Genomic DNA, 20,253 nt, shown 5'->3' with positions numbered 1-20,253 from the left:
CACCAGTGTGTTACTCATGCCTGCCAACAACTTCCATTCTGTTTGCCTTTAGCTGGCTCCATCTCCTCTCTAACATTCATTAGTGTCCTGACCAGGCTCCCTTGTTAGCCAAACAACAGTATGCCTAGCTGACATTATTCAAATCCCCGCCATATCAAGAAATACCAAAATGTCAAAGCAAGGTCTGTTCTCCTGTCTTGCCACTGCATAGCATTCTTCCAATTAGAATAAGCACCCACCCACAGGTTCTTCAGTCAGAACGATATTGTTCCACCCTTAGCCTCAACAAGCAGAGGCTGTAAGAAAAGGCTGGGGCATGTTTTCAGATCTTTAGCTGACTTTAATGAGTGTAGAAGCTGAAGGAGTGAAAGTGTTGGACGATGGCAGAAAGAAAATAAAAACGGAAACAGCAACCTTTACTCCTCCGACTGTACTCAAGCATTTTGTGTGCAGCTGTTAGAAGAATGTCAGAAGAATGTCCTCGCAGTAAAAGGCTAAATGATGAAACCAAAACAAAGAAACACAAAAGTTTTGGAAGTTTTCTTCTGTCAAGTGTGTTTGGTGAAAATCTAACATTTATGTGCAGGTCATTTGGTTCATATTGGAACTAGAGTTAAAGAGTAAACGGCGACTGGACCTGCTTTATGTCCTTGAAATTGGGTAGGGGGTAATATTAAAGTTGGTAAAGATTCAAGTAAAGTTGAGGGAGGTAAAGCATTAGAAAGTGCTGAGAAACAGACATGTGGAAAAAAATGAGTAAATTGAACATAGTGCAGTAATGAGAAAACAATAGAGGAGCTGCGTGTGGATGGGAGACGGTTTCTTGCTGTATACAGTGTGTATCTATGTGTGTGTTTGTGTACATATAAGGCTAAGAGGAGAAAATGGGAGTGAAAATGAAATAATGGGAGAGAGGAAAGTGGAACTATCAAAGATAAAAAACTGATTTCCCAGTGTTGCTTGACAGTATGTAGCTTTGAAGGCGTCTTCTGCTGCACTTGAGGTAGACTGCTCATGCTCACTGCACTGAAGTTTTTACCAAGGCTGGCAAACACCTGCGATTCATGTCAGATCCTTTCATGCCTTTTCACAGCCAAAATTTCTTTGCTATTCAGCCACATATGAAAAAAATGTGATATCAAGCTCAAGTTTTTTTTTTTTTTAAGCAAAAATGTAATGTTGTGCACATCATTAGTTGCTCTGAACTTCTGATTCAATAATTGATTGAGTTAATCGTTTGAATTAAAAAGAAGGTTAGGAAAGTGGTTTGTCAGGAAAGGTTTTGACTGATGAAAAAAGGAGGCAATATTGGGTGAACATGCGCTTAAAGTAAATGTCAGCGAGTTTAATTTACTGCAGGATATTTTAATTACTATGTAAAGGTAATTGTAGCCATTTACAACCTGGTCTTGGTTTTCCCTAATGTGCATCAATTTTAATCAGAGCAGGGTGATAATTTGCTGGCTCCCAGTTTTCATGCACATTCAAATCGTCTGGAAAAAAAAGTGGATAGAATTTTATTGCTTTGGATGAGAAATATATATATATTTTTTAACAATAAATTACATTTATCAATTTAAAAATGAACCCTTGCTGAAGACCCTTTTTTCTGTTCATTCAAGTGATTACATCTGATATATTTAGCTTTTTGCTATGTGTGGCAGCACATCAGTTAGGTTTTTGACTGGTGATGCTAAATGTTTGTGATTCATCCCAGTGGGAAAAAAAAAACTTATCTTTTTTTTCTTAAAGCTTCAATTAACTTTCTAGTGAGATGTTTTCTTTTAAGTTCAACCCAGTTATTATTTAAAAGTTGAAGTGAGCTGAATCCAAGTGCACAGTGGGTGTTGTAGTAAAAGGGGACTTGCTTTCAGTATATTAAGGCCTATTCAGTTTTCTCTCTGAGTACTTTTATTTGACTGCGTATAAAGTGGCAAGCTTTTAAAGAGCGTGAGAGCAGAGGCTTGAAAAGAAGTCACCAGAGTTAAAACCCTTTCTTGGCCTTCCTTCCCTCCTTTCTTCCCACCTTTCCCTCAGTCTGCTACAGGCCAGCAGGTCAAGTGTCAGTGCCACCACCAGAGGGCTCCTTCTTCACTAAGACAGAGCGACAGACAGGTGGACAAACGTATGCAGCACCACTATGATAAGGCCACCCAGACGTACTGGAGACCACCAAACCATGCTGTGAGTCTGAAACATCAATTCATCAATTTAAAAAAAAACATTTTTTCTGTGCAGTCGTGACCATCAGACCTCACTTTGGGATACAATGATGAGTGCATACATACAGCATATTGCTGACCTCTATTTGATAAAACATAATTTGACAGTTTATTTAATGCAAAGAATAATGTAAAGGAAAAAAAAAATATAGGTGTTTGTGTGAGGTCGTTCAAATCTTTAGCTTCAGGTAACAATCTAAAAAGCATGAGAACGCTTTTCCAGCTGCTGGCTGGAGGGGTTAAATCACTATACTGTGCTCTCTCTGTGGAGCACAGCTTATTGGGTTGTCAGCAAGCTTGTCACACTGTCCTCCACTCTTAATAGCTAGATGTCACTGAACAGGGACTTGCGACGTTGGTCTTAATGTCGGAGTGATGGAGAAGGAGATTTATTGGAGGAAGGAAGTAGACATAGAGGCGCACAGATAGACAGGTGGCAGATGGATAGATATGTGTTCGCTGTGTTTATCATAGCCAGCACAGCGTGATGTGTGGCAGCCAAGTATTGGTTCAATGGTGGGAGTGCCACAGGCAGTGTGCCTAGTAAACACTCCCTTAATTGACCTGCTCTCAGCTAACAGGGTGTGATGCACAGACACACGCACACACCCACTCACACAAAGAGGCAGATATAAGCACTGTGACACAAAAGGAAATAATTTTAAGATTGATATCTGCTTAACTGTAACACATGGTATGGCCAAACTCATGATTATTAAGAGTGGACAAATGTTTTTAAATTGGCTTATACCGACTACAGGTGAAGAATAAAAGACAAAACAAGCAAGCTTACCAACTATAGAAGGTCCCTGCTTGCCACAGGAGCTTATGGTTTAACAGTTGCTATGGTAACCATCAAAGAAGGGCTAGCAGAGCTTGATGGGAACAGTCTCCGTGGTGGGAGCGTCTTTCTGTGACCTGTAGTACCTGGTGTGTGTTAATGCTCAAAAACATTAAAAAAAACCCAACAAAACCAAAAACAAAACCAAAAAAATCAAAACAGATTTCTCTTGTGATTTTTATCTCTGTTCTTTTTGCTTGTTTCATCAGTAATCTGTACTGGCCACCACATTCCACTCTTCCTGCTTTAATCTACATTACGGTGTCATCACCAGAGTGAAGACCATTTCCTACGCTCTTGTTTTGCAGCCTTGGACTACTTTCAGCATGTTTTTACAGCATGTTACTTTCCAGAGCTTGCAATTGCTCCTAAAGATTAGCTCTGAGTTTGTTTCATTTTTTTGAGAAGTAAAAATAAAAGAGAACACAGAGTAAACAAATACCAGGAAGAAACTGATTTTTTTTCCTTGGTCTTTTTAGTTGGTATCGAAGCTCTCGGTAGCACACTGACAGGTTTAGCACCTTTAGCAAGTCTGGGTTCATTAAGAGTTTTCCTCTTATAGTACTTTGCTTTTCCCACAGTTTTCTATGTGTGTGGTTTTCCTAGACTAGCTATTCTGCCTTTTTTTCCCTCCTCCCTACTGACAAATTAATCATGTCTGTCTTTATTTCACTCTCCAATGCTCTTCCTCTAACACACACACACACACACACACACACACACACACACACACACACACACACACACACACACACACACAAACATGGTGTCATTGTTATTGTTTTTTTCTCTCTTGCTCTCAAAAATGCCCTTTTTTGTTGATTTTTCTTCTCCTCTGACATTTAAAGGGGTGCTCTGTCAAAGCACTGGAGTACCTCGTGCCCCGCAATAGTATTTTTGAAAGCTACGCTGAACGGCTTGGTCAAGATTAATTTTGATGTCAAAGGCCAGTAGCTATAATCTTTTAAAGCTTTAATGTTGATATATAGTTGCCTTATCTGTAGCCAAGGGGCAAAATGTGCTCTCTGATTCTGGGAGGTCTAGATGTCCGTGCTTGGACATGGACTGAAAATTCTCTGTGTGCTTTGAACTTAGATTAAGAGTATCACAAAAGAGTGAGCTTGTGTCCTTTGACCCTTGGACATGAGTGTATTTACTTGTTAGTGAGTCGTTTATTATTCATGCAGCATCTTCAGTCATTCCGCTTATATTTTGTCAGTGACCAGAACTTGTGCTATTGCTTTTCAGGCTGCTTTAACCCATCCTCTTCACCTATTTCCCGACTTCTTCGCAGCCTCTGCGAAGGCTGTGGTAACATATTCTCCGCCGGCTCCCACAGCTTCTTTTTTAGATCTGCTTGCAATCCAATTTTGAGGCCAAAACTTGCTCAAGAAAAAAGAAAAGATAAGAAAGGCTTACATTATGGAATGTGTATAGTGCTGTCGGTGAACATAATGCCGACAACGATTGTACACGGTTGTCGCAGCATGACGCAAGTGTAGTGTGACAGTAGGAGCTACTTAAATGTTGCCTGTAGAAAAATAATCTTTGTGAATAGCTTCCCAGAGCAATCTCAGCAGGAGAAATGTTTTGTCTGCCTCTTCCTTTTGCAGCAAATAAAACATGAGCAGTGTGATTTGAGTAATTTCAGATGTAATACAATAGAAAACTACACAGCCTTGTGGTTATATATTTGCATTATTTTCTGTCATGTGTATGTGAGAGATGCCCTGTTTGTCTGCGTTTTGTTTGTGTGTGTGTGAGTGGGTTGTGCCACATGTATCTCTTGTACTCAAGTGCGGGCCACACTCAATGTGACTGAACAATGAGTTCAGCCGACTGAGGACTGGGGAGCCGACCTTGTTAATAACCCAGATAAACAAACACGCAGATGAGCCACAGCAGTGAAACAATGACAACACAATAGGCAGTGTTTCATCAGTGGCAGACAGAGAGGATAATTACGGCTATCCTCCCACTCCCTCTTTGCCTCTTAAACATCCTCTTCTTCATCTCTTCTTCTCTTCTCACACCTCCCTTCGTGTCTCTTTTATCTCTTCCGCTCTTTCTTCTATCTTTCTTATTTGCTTCATTGATTTCTTTCTTTCTTTTGTATGTTTTTGTCTGTCGTTCTTTCCTTGACATTACAGCTCTTCTTGACTTCTTACCTCAGTTACAATTAGATCATTTTGTTGTCACTGAGAGGGAGAGGATGGGGAAGAGGGTTAGTGATTAGTGTTAAGCTGCCAAAGGTGTTCCCCACTCAGATGCGAGTGTTACTTCCCCTTCCTCATTCTCTCAGTTTGCCCCCTCGCATCAGGCACACATTCCACACGCATGTTCATTAATACGAGCTTGTACGACAGAGTCATCTTTGCCAGGTGAGGATTTAATTGCCAAAGTCGGTGAAGTGAAACATTGGGGCCAGGGCAGGAGTATTAGTTGTAACCAACTTCGTGAAACTCCGTGTAATGGATTAGGAGACCTGAGCAGAGCAGGGCTGTTTTTAGTGGCTCAGATGTATCCTCTAAATAGTGTTGTTATTTGAAGAAAGGTTGTAGGATCACAAAGAAAAACTTTTAGATTCTTGTCCTACTTTCCCAAGTTTCGCCATCTGCTTTGGGGACTGTGCACACAAGAGGTAGAGTGCATCTCAGTCTGAGAGGGTCTCTTGTGAACATACTACTACCACCAATACTAATATGGCTATTTCCACTGAGAATAGCAATGTTACGCATGCAAACACATTTTTAAAAATTGTTTATTACTGTACATCCCCCTCATTTCTCTGTACTCCCAGAAAAATATCAGTCTGGCTCAATCAAGCTCTTTTGCTAGATTTGAAGTAGGAACAATAGGAGGTGAAGCACTTACTACTGTATTTTCAAACTGACATACCAAAAGAAAAAATATTTTCTATTTTCAGGCAGAAAGTCTGAATTAGCCTAACCAATATCGTATATTACTGGATTCAGCACAGTGAGACCTTTCCAGCAAGTCCTGTTTAGTGATTCTGGGACAATCCTACCTAATACAGTTGAAACGTATATGAGCACATTCATTGCAGATTCTCATTTGAAATGTTCACCCATTGTACTTCTGTGTTTGTAGAGCTCTATTTCATCAAGAGATCACAATGTTAACTTTTTTTCCCCTATAGAGGAAGCCTCAGTCCACTCTCACACCCAGTTTGGAATTAATTTGGCCTTCCATTATGAAATTACATGAGTTCAGGTGTAGCATCTCCCATTTGGCTTAACATTTTTGAGGGGATATCACAATATCTGTTAACTTTTGAGAACTTTCATTATTTAAGAAAACAAGTTAAAACATCTAAAAAGCTATTGTTGCAATGATATTGGTATCTTAAAATGCTGTAGTTTATACATGTAGCATACACATACCTCCACCACTAATCTTGTGTTATACCAAAAGTGTGTTATGTATGCATTGCTGAAGCTATTCCACAAGGACTGGTGGTCCAATCCATAAAGGCTTGACCATTTAGGGCAGCGGTCCCCAACCTTTTTTGCGCCACGGACCGGTTTATGCCCGACAATATTTTCATGGACCGGCCTTTAAGGTGTCGCGGATAAATACAACAAAATAAAACTTGTACTGGTACCGAAAAAAAAGAAAATTTATTCATAACACACGTGAAAAGACCAAGGAAAACCGAGTAAACGCTAAAAACGATAACAAAATAACGCTGAAAACCGATAAAATCCCTGAAAACTATACATTTCACACCTGAGCCTCAACTCTCGCGGCCCGGTACCAAACGACTCACGGACCGGTACCGGTCCGAGGCCCGGGGGTTGGGGACCGCTGATTTAGGGGGCGAGGTCAGCCGCAAGGAGGTTTAGGAGATTAACATTGTTGTTTTTTTAAAGAAAGAGTTGAGAAGGAAGTGTTGCCAGACGCAGTCTATGTGCTGGTGGGAGAGAAATGATGAAATTGATGGATGGCATATATAAAAAAATAACTTGTATAATTTTCCCAATTTCTGTCTCACTGCTCTTGTGAAGCTCTGTCAGCCCTTTATTGGAGACCTTTTACAGCTGTGGAAAATGTAAAAAAGGCTAAGCTGCCGAGTTCTATTAAAGCTGCCAGATACTGTCTGAATCATTCAAGAGCCCTCCAACACGCTCTCTTGTTCTCGTCGTCTAAAGTTTCCTCTCCCCAAATGAAGCTTCAACAGAAAGCTTCTGTGAAGACCTCCCACTGAAAAACTTGTTGGTGTTAAAGGAAGGACACGGACAAGCACAGATCAGGGAGTCTTATTGCTCCCCGCTGCAGCAGTCACACTAGGAGGGCTCTGAAATCTGGGGTGGACCTGCTGGGAACTTGCATCCTTTCCCTTCATGTCTTCAATATCGCTCTTTCTTTGTTCTTTTTACTTGACAATTTTTGTGCCTCTCCCTTATATCAGAGAAGAAGGAGCCCTCTCTACAACCGAGGAAGAAGTAGTATTTGATATAGCTCTACTCTCTACCCACTTAACAAAATGGCACAGCTGCCTCTTCACCATGAGTCTTCCACTGACGGCTGAAAACGTTGAATTGCTTAACCTTAGGGAAAACGCAGTGTATAGAATGAGGCTTGTATTTTCTCAGCCTTGTGCAAAAAATGTTCATATGGCAATGTAATGTGACAGTTGTGCAACAAAGGTGGGCTGAGATACTGTATGTGGCTAATAGTTTTTATGTAAGCAGTATTACAATTTTAGAGTAGGAGGAAAAGAGTGGTTTTCACAGCTGAAAAACAACATAAAGATTATTGGAAATCTCTAGGTAGGGGGGTGCTTAAAAGGATAATGAATAATAAAATAACCTCCTGAGTTTCAGTCTGACATTTCTAACTGTCGTGCTGTTTTAACCATTCCCATCCCACTATCCAGCTGACGACCTGCTCATCACAAAACATTATAAGGAAAACAAATTATATCCACAAGAGGTTGTAAGCTATCAGATATCAGCACTGATAAAACTGTTCATTCCTGCCCGCTGCCTTAAAAACCAATCATTATTTAACTTAGCGGTCCATGTATCTGGTTGTGATGACCTTTCAGTTGAACTATCATGAATGCCATAAACAGAGCCTTGGATTTAATGTTTTATTCAGTGTAAACATTAGATTAATTTATTTATATTTTATTTAACATTTCAGTATAAACATTGCTTTTTTTTTTTTTCTTCATGTTTTTCAAACAAAAAGGCTCCTCAAGTTCTCAAGATTAGAGTGAATGTTAGTATTAAGGGATTTATTTTGTTTATTCCACTAACACTAAGCCCGAGTTTTCATTGCATCACAACTTTTATTATAATGGATTTAACATTGACGTGATGCACCCGCCTCAATGTGCCTTATAAGCGTGTTTGTCTGCGTGTGCACTGTGCACGCATTTGTGTGTGTGTGTGTGTGTGTGTGTGTGCGCGTTTATTTTGTGTGCTTTGTGAAGCGGTCTATCCGTATCCTTAAACAATGTGTTTATGCCTGTGAGTTTGCTTTCCTATGTGAGCATGCTTCACTGTGTGTGTGTGTCTTTGTGCACGCGTGCGTGCGTGTGCGTGCGTGTGCGTGTGTGTGTGTGTGGACGACCTGGTATGTCATGCCTTTTGTCCTCTGTGTTTTTCTCTGCGTAGGGTGTGCTGCCCACCCCTTTGCTGTCCCCGTGGCAGGCACAGCACCAGGGCTTGACCCGTACCAGCATGCCCCAGCGCAGACAGAGTGAGTCACTAACACCCTTTGCAGCTATTCTCTGTCCTTCCATAACACAGCATATAGGGTCTGTAAAGTTTAACTTTGTCTCAAGTTAAAGCCTTCTAATCTACCGAGTCTTGTTTCCAGTTAGTAGAAGGGATTTTTTTCGCCTCATGATGTTCCAGAGCTGTTTGTGGTCTGTCTGCTTTTAGATTAATATGGGACAAGATTAGAAACAGGACAAATAGCTGTTTCTTGTTTGTTTTACTATACATAGTCTGACTTTTGGTCCTTTACAATTAATCCTCATGCATCCTCTTCCATTGCTTCCCCTGTATGACTTATTTTCTCCTTTTTTAGTTCTATTCAGTCAGAAATAACATCATTTATTGTCTTTTTTTAAAACCCGTAGACACCTGTATTTTAAGTCCGAGTTCTTATACTCATTCTACAGGAATGCTGTAAAAATATGCAGGGAAGAGAAATAAAAAATAACACACATAACATTGTCTTTGCCTATAGAGAAAGAGAAGACTATAGAAACAAGGGCAGGCTGGTCACAACAACCTCACCTATCTCAGTAGCTGTCACATGGCTTTTGTATTATGCAGTGCTGACAAGCTAGCAAGTAGAGGAGGCAGATAAAGAGAATGACAATGGGTAAATAGACTTCAGAAAATGCACATATGTGAGTGTGAAGAGCACAAAATGGAAAAAACAAACAAAGAAAAGAACCCACGCTGTGTTTCTTTGATCTACCTCAGTGGGACTTAGCTTTGTATCAAGAGGGGAAAAAAGTGACACAGGTATATTTTCTGGCATGTTTCAAATTATTACAAAATCACATTTTGACAGCTGTGTCCTTATTCCCCAGCCTTCAGTCAAAGTGCATTTTCTCCAACCAGTAAATTGCGTGGTCTAATTAAACAAAACAGCATCAAACAAAGGCGAAAAGGAAAAAAAAAAGGCTATGCACAGTTGAAGAAAAAAAGTAGGAGGATAGTGGTCATGACTTTTAAACCTACTGGAATATAATTGGTAGGCTGATGTATTTAGATATTACAATGAGACACTGAAACTGGAATGAATAAAAAGTGTATTTTTATTTTACTGGATAAACCACTAATGCTCTGACCCCCCTCAGGGAGCCCTGGCTGTAAACAAAGCAGCAAAGAGTTCCTGCCAGTAGTAATGGTCTTAAGAATAGGAAAAAAGAGAAGCGGTGCGAATGAAAGGAGGTCATAGTAAATGAATTAAATTGGTTTGTGGAACTAATGTGTAACCTTCTCTTGGGCTTTGTTCTAATTCTAAATGGCACAATAAATATGTGCCTTAGATGTCGGTAACCCTCTCTTTCTCTTTCTCCCGAATCTCATTTCATCCTGTCTTCTAATCCGTTAACCCCGCTCTCTCTCCTCATCTCTGTACTCTTGTCTGTTAAAAGTCTGAAAATGAATCTCTCACAGTGTTTCTTCTATACCTTTGCCTCCTCACACATAATGCCTATGCAAGGAGTGGAGCACCTAGTGCAGTACTTCACTGACACAGCGTGGTACAGTAATCCTCTCTTTAACATGAAATGGACGTGCTGCCCACCTCCTGCTCGCTGGGCTGTTGTCTTGTGACACATGGCATGACAGAAGCATGTCTTTGTAATTCTGCGTTTGCATGATTAGCGTTTGGGTTTCAGTTTTGACTTCTTTCTATGCCTGCGTTTATTAATGGATATAAATTTGGGGTCACAGAGTTGTCACAGTTTTTTGAGTCTTCTGTCATGTTTTACAAATTTATTACGGCAATATTTTTTGTGCTTTTGCTTTTATTGTTTGTCTTTTAGTTAATTCCATTCTGTAATTTAACTATATAAGAACTGTTGTGCATGCTTTGGCTAATGTTTCTGTGTGTGGTTTGGTTTTTCTATATTTTATTCACTCATTAGGCACTCACTTTGATGGATGAAGGGTATTAAAGGGAGTAAGATTTTCAAATAGCCTCATGTTATTGGATGTGAGTGTATATTTACTGCTGTCCTGAGTAATCACAGTCTTTCTAGCTCCCCTATCAAATGCAGCTACGCAACAAGGCAAATCTAAGTACTCACACATACTCTCAATCTTTCCACAGCTCTTATTTCAACACAATCCACCACCACGAGCGACACATGAAGTCTAATCTTGCTTTAAAATTGAGTGCCACCATATTGACGATCCCATCTGCTTATGTGCAGCAATCACATAGTCTTCCTGCTAAATGGCAATTATTTGCATCCTTTCACTTCACATTCTTGCAGGTTGCTTTTCTTAATAACAAACCATTTCTCGTGACATGTTGAGGGTGGGTGGAGATGATTTTATTGTAGTGGGATGTGAGATCTTCCAGGTGTCACAAATTAACATGATTTTTTTTTTTTTTTTTTTTGGGTTCCACTGGTGATTTTGTGTAAAAGTGATAGCTATCATTAGTGAGCTGTGATATTTTCTTGGCAGTGCAGTGAACTGCTCAGAGTGATTGCTGCTAATTATTAGTATCTGTAGCAGATAGCTGCAGATGCAAATAATTGCTGACTATGACCCAAATGATACAGGATATCTCTACTAGCGAAAGCTGTAAATATATGGGCTCATTACAAAGCTTGCAGTTAGACGTAGAATATGACTGCAGTTCTTACAAACATTTCAGTCTGTATGAAATGTGAAGCACACTGTCAGAAATAGTACAATGCATGTATTCGTCTGGTTTTAGTATGTTTTGCTCTGAATGAGTCAGAGGCACAATGGAAATAAGGTCATGTTAATAATGTCACTCACCTTTTTAGATGATACTTGATTCATATGATAATTACTTTTGTGACATCACTTCTAATTTGTGGATTATGTCTCACACTGAGTCGTGATATACATGAGATATTAAGATGCTGATGGGTCGACTGGTGGACTAATCGGAGCTTATTGTAAGATGCAAAAGAAGCCGAAATTATTCAGACTTCATAATGACAGACTTTGAATCTAGAAGTATAAAAGCAGCATTTTTTTTTTTTTAAATGAGCAAACTGAAAACGAAAGGTGAACAAGGGTTTTGTAACACGCTAGTGGACGTGTTGTGGCAGGGGACCAGGAGATGGAGCTGTGGCCTCAGACATGCTCTCTCACACTTAAAATACAAATGACTGATGGTACAAACAGATCCAGCATCCTGACCAGTGCAGCTATATATTCCTGTCCTTTGAGATCCCTTCACTTCGAACTCACAGTGAATATGTTCTGCTGAAACTGAGTTCAGGCTTTTTAGAAGCTTTTGATGGTTCCAGGTGGATTTGGATCCTACAGGCACTGCTCAAAGAAGAGGAGCCAAAAGGCTGGTCTTCTGATTTCTGATTGTAAAAACTGGCAGTACAAACTAAATAGGCTAGAAAGGCTAGAAATGTCTTGAAGCATTTTTATATACGTTTGGTCATGAACTACTTTGAAAATGTACTTGGATAAGATATCTGCAAGTACAGGAGTAGAATATTGATTTTTTTTCTTGTTGCATCTGATGCAAGGATCTCAGCTTTTGCTGGACTTCTTATAGATACAGTAACCACTGTCTGGTCCTGTAATCTGCTGCTTATCTGCACCTGTGTTACAGGGTGGTTGCTATAAAAAGGTTATCTTATGTCACTGTTCATCTTTGGTAAAAAAAAAAGATGTATTTAGTGAAGCAGTCATGCAGAATAATATATAGAATCTGTTTGCTTTCCCCTGGCTACATCTAAACAAATAAAGCAGGTGATGCGTACATCGTTTGTTACATAGATAAATAAAACACTTAAAATACAAGCTAATTGCACACTGGCTCTGTCAGCTTAGACTGTGTATATAAAAGATAGCTCTAGCTTCTGAGTTTGAATACAACACCATATATGGATGTGACTTAAATTTGCATTCTTTCACATGGCCTGCAGAGGGCGATTCCTACGGGTGTAAAAGGGTCTTTGTCTTCCTTGCTGTGTGATGTCAGTAAACACTTTGCTGATGAGTTTATGTCTGACTGTTGCAATCACTAGTTTTAAGTCTCCTTTAATAGAGCAGGATGTTCGTTTTTTCAAATTATAGTCCCCGTTAGTGTTCATAAGGGTAGGGCTGCTCGATTATGGCAAAAATGATAATCACGATTATTTTCACTGAAATTGAGATCTCGATTATTTGACGATATTTATTTAACAATAACAATGTATTGAATAATGACTTTAAAGATTGTCAAAAAATAATATAAAATAGTGTGCAAATACTGATAACAGTGCAAATGTTTGCAATATAAAAAATAAATGAAAAATGTAAACATCTATGTTTAGTGAACTTTGCAGTGTTGCTCTGTGGTGCAGCTACAACACCGTAGCAAAGTTTACACACTATGTCTACTTGATCCACGTCTGACTCCGTGAACCATAATGTTTCCACACCACTGAAGTTTTTTTTTACCTCTCTTTTCAACCAACAGCAGTCACTCTCCTCTCCAAATAACTTCTGCTTAGCTTTCCGAGCTTCCCTCGGGTCCTCTTAATCAGCGGTCCCCAACCCCCGGGCCTCGGACCGGTACCGGTCCGTGAGTCGTTTGGTACCGGGCCGCGAGAGTTGAGGCTCAGGTGTGAAATGTATGGTTTTCAGGGTGGTTTTCAGCGTTATTTTGTTATCGTTTTTATCGTTTACTCGGTTTTCCTTGGTCTTTTCATGTGTGTTATGAATAAATTTTCTTTTTTTTGGTACCGGTACTAGTTTTATTTTGTTGTATTTATCCGCGACACCTTAAAGGCCGGTCCATGAAAATATTGTCGGGCATAAACCGGTCCGTGGCGCAAAAAAGGTTGGAGACCGCTGCTCTTAATTGTTGTGACACGTGTTCGAAATGCAGAGAGGTGCGCTCGATTTGCCACACGGAGCAGCGCGAGAGTAAAGCACGAGGGAGGGGCTAATAATCGGCTCAGTCATTTTTAGTGATCGTTGAAAGCCCAGATCGTAATCGTGATTAAAATTCGATTAATTGAGCAGCCCTACATAAGGGTGATAATGCAGGGTGTGGGCAAGCTTACTTTAAATGTAACGAACTGGTAGAATGTCAGCGTCCTTCCGTTTGATCCAACCTGCGCTTGTTCTGTGTGGTGTCAAATAGCTATGATAACAAAGACGAAACCGCTCAGCACAAGCCTTCAAAAACAGATCAGTCCAGCTGGTGACGTCCCCGACTATGTCCATCTTTTATATACAGACTATTGCTTTGAAACAATTCGATGTAGTCAAAGTAAAATACGTTTACGTTGAGTCTGTGTCAGCAGCTCTTTTGTTTTTGGACGGGATAATTAGCTCCTCTCATCCAGGTGTGCATGGTTTTGTGCTCATAAACTGGATGTCCCCTATTGGAGGGCAACACCATGGTTGGTATGAATTTTGTGTGGTTCAACAGCTCAGCATGTTCTCACGTAGGCAGCGTGTATTGTAGCTCCCAGTTTGAATATTTTGAAGCCCCACTGCAGCAGTGATTGCAAAATAATTCAAAAGTGTCAGTAGATTTCAGACTCGCACAACAAGGTTATTCTCCTCTGCTGAATCAGGGCTGCCTTTGTGCCTTTTCTTCTTTTTAATGTAGGACTAGTTCAGTGGCTGGTAATTGAAACAGGCTGTGATATTGTGAGGGTCGCAATTTTCCATGAGGTTCAAAGATACTTGGGGAGGATATTTATTCACTTATTTATTTAAAACTGTCTACTTCAGAAACATGTTAATAAAACACTGCCTGTATATCACACACTTAGTGTTCACTTATTGATACACTGTTCCTTTTTCTTTTACCCCACAGCCTCAAATACTATGGCCTTTCAACCCCTGTCTCAACGAGCACCTCCAACAGGGAAAACTAGTAAGAACAACCCCTACCGTGGGCCGCAGTGACCTCACAAGGAGTAAATCAGAGGAAGCAACCCATTTAGATGCTGACCGTCCTCTTAAAGCAGTTGTGGCAGATGCGTCCGGGCCAACAGGCCCTGACAAGCTGAGTCATCTCCCGAACACCAACCTGCACCGCCTGGGTTCTGGAGCTCCACAGGGGATAACTGCCAGGGACAGTCCAGCATCAGCAGCACAGCATGAGAGGAGAGCCCCCGCTGCGGTACTGCAGAACTCTGTCACTGCTAGATCTGCTGGTTTGACTTGCCCTCGCATGCTGCAGCCTCCTCGCTTTCACAAGCGCGTTTCTCTCCCTGCACTCAAACCAGGGGGCACTGGTGGGTTTGGCTCTCTGAAGCCGGGGTGTTCCTTAGGGCCTCTGGCTAACCAAGCGAAGCAGCTGCCGCCTCCATCTAGAGGCCTTCCCTGCTTTAACACTGGACCCCAGGTGCAAGCTCAAAGTCTGTTTTGTACTTCACTGCTTCAGCCTCGCAGGGATCCAAGTTACACCAGTTCCAGCCGGGAGGAGCACAGCCTAAAGGAGCCTAACCAGGGTACACTGAGACCCCGGGTCAGCCAAGTTCCCGATCCCTTTGAGTCACTCATGCCTCCCAAAGCCAAAGATTCCCTGAGGACCTGAAATCCGTCCATCATAACCTAAAACTGAAATTACTCTGACATTGATAGTCATCTCCTTCGCCTCCTAGCTCATTACTAATATATATGAGACATTCAAGCACTGCCTATTGTTTCTAAATTAACCACTTCAACATGATTGATCAAAATGTATTATGTAGACGGACCTTATTTTCACTACTGTCCACACTTGTGAGATCGAAGGGTTTTGATGAGGAAGTTAGTTTTGCACATGAACATGAAGGCTGCAGATGGAAGAAAAGAGTGTTACCAGTTTTGTTTTCTTTTAATACCCACTGGCTAATGTCACATTTTAAAGTCCAAGTTCACTCGTTCCTCACACAACCGTGCCCTTTGACACACAGGTGCATTTGGTTTTAAACATAGTGGTGACATGAGTTTGACCTTCGCTGTGTAATAGACAGCCCGGGGGGAAACCGAGGGAAAAAAGAAAGTGGGAAAGAGGCAAGAAAGTGAATGTGAAATGGGGCTAGAGACAGAAAAAAAGAAATTTGTCAAAGCGCTCTGGAGTTGTCGCTTCTAGAATGAGAATATGTGTAGGTAAACGTGTCTGAGTGTGCGCATATGTATTTTTTTTAAAGATAGAGAAACGTAGTGTTGAGAGATGGATTTAAAAAACAGCTCCACGCTGTAGGTGTTCACATCCTTCCAGTTCAGCTCACTACACTTACATCCTGAGTGAACTTTCAAACCATGCACGTGGTAGCAGAAGGGTTCACAGACCTTTTGTGTCAATGCACTGTGATGGAAATATAGGCACTGAAAAATAACAAAAGGCTGGTGGTGGGGATATAATTAGAAACAGTGTGCAAGTGAGGAATTAGCTTTCATAATGTAGTGGAAAGAAGCAGCATAATAAAGCACTCACACACTTAAGTGTGCTCAGGGACAGTGGAAGCGCACTCATATCTATATGTGCAAACACAGACAAAATACACTGTTATTTCAGGGTTACTTTGTGCAGTTTTAGATGAAAACGACTGAAGAGTAAAATGAGATATGGTGAGAAGGAAATGGTATGTTTAAAAAAAAAAAAGCAAAGTTAATATCTGGATAGTAAAATCGTTGCTACAAGACAATGAACTTTTAAAACATACTGAAAAAGAGTAAACAAAGGGTGATCTGCCCAATTTCAAACATCAACATGTGGTAGAAGAAAATATCGCAAGTCAAACTCAGGTTGAGAATGGTGAATAAAACTGAATAAAACATCATTTGTGAGTTAATTAAATAACTTACAATGCACGCTGACTTTCTTGAAACAACTTTTCCTTTAATCGCCCACACGTGGAAACGTCAACTAATGGGGATTCATTAGATGTGTGAAGCTGCTGCCTGGAGAAAAAGCGTGCGCGCTGAGCTGCTGTCGTTTTTATTTTTTTCCCTATTCCACCGTCTCTCCTCTCACTTTCTTGCATGTCTCTTTGGGAACATCAAAGGTATTAGCGCGGTATTTTCAGGTGGGGAGCCTTCAGGGCTTTGGTGGTGTTTCTGTGGGAGTTTTGCAGAATTGTGTTTATCGCTGCTTTGCGAAGCCCTTTTGCAGTCAAACGCTCTCGAAATGTCCCTGAACGGAGAGCAGCAGTGTGTTAAAAAGGCCTTCTGACAGCAGCTCTGCTCTCTCCTCTGTCACGCCGCGTGACCGCTTGGTGTACGCCTCTGGCAGTGTCCGGTCTACTGCGTCCAATAATGCACCCTACAAAGACAGAGTGAGACAGAGGGGGAGAGAGAGACACACACATGAGTTGTATAGACGCACATGTACAGGAACTTTGGCAGAACTCAAAGAGACGCGAAACTCAGAAGAGACGCAGACATCATTTCACACTTTCCAACAGTCGCACAAGTGCACCTACAGGCCAGCACTCTGAGTTCTTTAACAAAGTGCATGAAAGTGTATCTGTGTTGTTTTGGAAGTGCTCACAAAATGAGGTCTCCAAGTAAACACTCATCTGTTTGCCTGCTGTAGCCATAAAAAAAGATGCCCATCTCTAGATTACCCTGGAAATGGATAGAGGCTTGTGTTTGTTTGTGATTGAGGATCCATGTGGCTGATAATACATGTTTACCTGTTGGATGGCTCAACATTGTGCCAAGCCAGCCAAGCAGTCAGCAGTGCTCTGTGAAGCCAAGAAAAGCCCATTTCTTATAATGAAAATGGAACGTGGACAGGAAGACACACCCAGAGTGTAAGATAGGTGCCCAGCAAGAGACAAAGAAAAGCTGAAAACAATTTATAAAAGTAGTGAAGGTGCTAATGATCAACACAAGCCCTTTCTGGCAGACTTGTCTGTAAAATGTCACGAAGGACAGAATGCATACAATCTTTGTCTGCACTGTGGTCTAGAGAATAGCCTGCGCCCCTCAGCTGTGTCATTCACTGCTAAGTAATGCCAAACAGGAAATCAATGTTGCCTGCTGTGTGTATTTGTATGTGTGTATTTATGTGTGCGTATCTCCAGACACCTCTGGCTGCCAGTGTTTTGCTCTTGGAGGAAAGAGTGTGTGTGTGCGCGTGTGTGTGTGAGAGAGAGACAGAGGCAGTGAGAGATCCATCAGCCCAGGCCAAACGCAAAGCCATGCCAGGGAAAACAGGGCAGTACCATGCCTCTCTGTGCTGTATTCCCAAGCTCCAAATCAATGTCCTTGTTCAGTTTAGCAGTCAAGCAAATCTCTCTTGCCTGCTATGCTTTAACAAAACAGGGCTAAAAACTCTAACAACTTGGATCAGTCCTAATGCAGGAACTTGATTCGCTTTATTTTTCAGAGAGGACGCACAAATTATAAAGCTGCATTGCACAAGAGGGGAAAAATATATATTTTCTGCATTATTATTCTGAATGAAAGAGGAATGCAACTTTTTGAATACACATCTGTCAAGCAAAAGGAAAAAAAATGCACAGAGAAAAAACACAACAAACACAGAGAAAAAAAGGTGTATTTACAGCTCAAGGCTTCATATAAAGGCTTTTTTTTTTTTTTTTTTTTTTTAAAGCTGTGGGGCATTTTAGCACCTTTAGCTGATTGTTTTGATTCACTCACCACATTTTTTGCATTCATTTATTTATTTTTAAAGAAATATTTAATAAGACCAATATTCTGTTGAGTTACAAATTCGCTACTTCACCTTAAAGAATAAGATGTTGGCAATTGCAACTGTATTTTTTTTTTTTTTTGTGGCTCTCATTGGCCAAAAAGAAAATAACAAAAATAAACGAGAATCAGAAAAGTTAATGCGAGTTTGAAATGATTATCAGGAACAGATGTTCCTTTAGCAACCACTCTCATCTCTGATGACGTTTTTAAAGTAAAAGCTTGAATCTTGAAAGATGTAGGTTAGTGTTTCTTCAGCAGCTGTATGCTGTCATACTTGACTTGTGGTTCTGTGACACGGTGTGATGTGCTGATGTACGTTTTAGAGCAGATTCGTCATTCAAGTGTTACTTGCCAGCTGAATCACCAACTAGAAGTTTACAGTGTAAGCAGATAAGGCGCCACAGTGTAGCAGTTCATATTCCCATAATATCCAAGGTCACGGTATTTATCACTACATATTCTCCTTCATCAGCTGCTCGCAGCTCTTATGCACTGTCTCAAGTATACTGTGCAATACTGTTTGGAGCAAAAAGAAGGCGTGCTAAACTGTACTTGTAGCAATCTTTTTGGGGATAATTTATCTGAATTTAAGGAGCTACACCTCATACACTCCCTATCCAGTTTTCTATGCTCTTGTCACTACAGGCTATTTGTTTTCATCTTTGTGCCCCCACCCTTCAATTCTTTCATCTCTCATTAGTACATGTGGATCTGCCTGGCCCAGGAGCCTCCGGTAGCCCCCTCTGAGACCTTTCCCAAATCTCTGCCTCAATTCATGCTTACTCTATCTGCCATTACCTACTAGAAAAATGCTTTCAAATCTAAAGAGGATGTGGTACCAGCTATTGAAATGCAAATTATAAAAATAAAAAAAAAATCAGACATTTAAAAAATTGTAATTTGAGGCACTTTAAATTACATTAGTTCTTAATGCTGAATGACAATTAAACTGTCTTAGGGGCGATACTTGGTTTAGACAAAATCTATTTTGCTTTATTTTACGCTCTCTTCTCTCCCTGTTTGTTTCTGTTTGCAAAGTCATATTTTTCTAGGAAGACTTGTGAGACAGCAATAAAGTTTGAACCAAATAAGCTGAGGAGGGTGTTTTGGCTAATTTTCAGTTTGAGTCCTGTCATGTTTTGGTTCTTTAATATTTGTAATATGTTTTTCGCATGTCACCAACAAAGCTGCCGATCTCAGTTTAAGATAAAACTGAAGCCTCATTCTTATTTTGGTCTTCTTGTTTTTCATGTCCGCTGGTTGTTTTACTGTGGAAATAAATTGTGCTTAAAAACCAAATGTGCTTTTTAGTAATGCTTTTTAAAATGAATGTTAAATTTGTGGGAATAAAAAAATAAAAATGGGGAAAAAACTCCAAACAATAGATGTAACTTATGTTCATTTTGAGATAGGAATTGTGAGAGGAAGATAGACAAACATAGACTTGGATATTACTTTACAGTATGTTATCACTGAGAAGAAATGCCTCCCTGTCAAATTAAACTAAGTAGCATCTCTGTTCATTACAAACCATGCAGCCTCTAGACACCTTGCATATAGTCCACTTAATAATGAGGTTACATGCTTCAGAGATGATGGGTGGGTAACAGACTGCCAAGCGCAAGAAGTAGCGTGACACTGTCATTAACTTCGAAAAGCGGGAGATGGAGTGCAAAAGGTTTTCCCTTGAAAGGAAGCTAAAGTGCTTTCATCATAGACTGTCAAATCTATGCTTAAAACTTTGTTGTCATATTGCATACTGCAGGTTACTCATCAGAGAACAGAGGTTCAGTGGAGTAATTATACTGAGGGAATT

General features: G+C 40.4%; 1 protein-coding gene across 6 annotated transcripts in view; it reads left to right on the top strand.

Moving 5' to 3' along the window:
* The window catches only part of ccser2a (coiled-coil serine-rich protein 2a), a 50,071-nt gene extending 30,335 nt beyond the window's left edge, over positions 1-19,736 (top strand). For 5 of the 6 annotated variants that reach the window (XM_076891556.1, XM_012919244.5, XM_012919245.5 and 2 more), the window contains 2 exons: positions 2,038-2,184; positions 14,599-19,736. In XM_076891556.1, coding sequence (XP_076747671.1) covers positions 2,038-2,184; positions 14,599-15,324 — 873 coding nt within the window. In that variant the 3' untranslated portion in view covers positions 15,325-19,736. Of the gene's footprint in view, positions 1-2,037; positions 2,185-8,708; positions 8,794-14,598 lie in introns of all 6 variants that reach the window. The other variant, XM_012919246.5, reaches the window with a different exon arrangement.
* The last annotated feature ends 517 nt before the right edge of the window (positions 19,737-20,253 follow it).

Source organism: Maylandia zebra, linkage group LG13 (assembly GCF_041146795.1).
Source record: "Maylandia zebra isolate NMK-2024a linkage group LG13, Mzebra_GT3a, whole genome shotgun sequence".
NCBI classification, from domain to species: Eukaryota; Metazoa; Chordata; class Actinopteri; order Cichliformes; family Cichlidae; genus Maylandia; species Maylandia zebra.
This window is presented reverse-complemented; position numbering and strand designations above follow the sequence as displayed.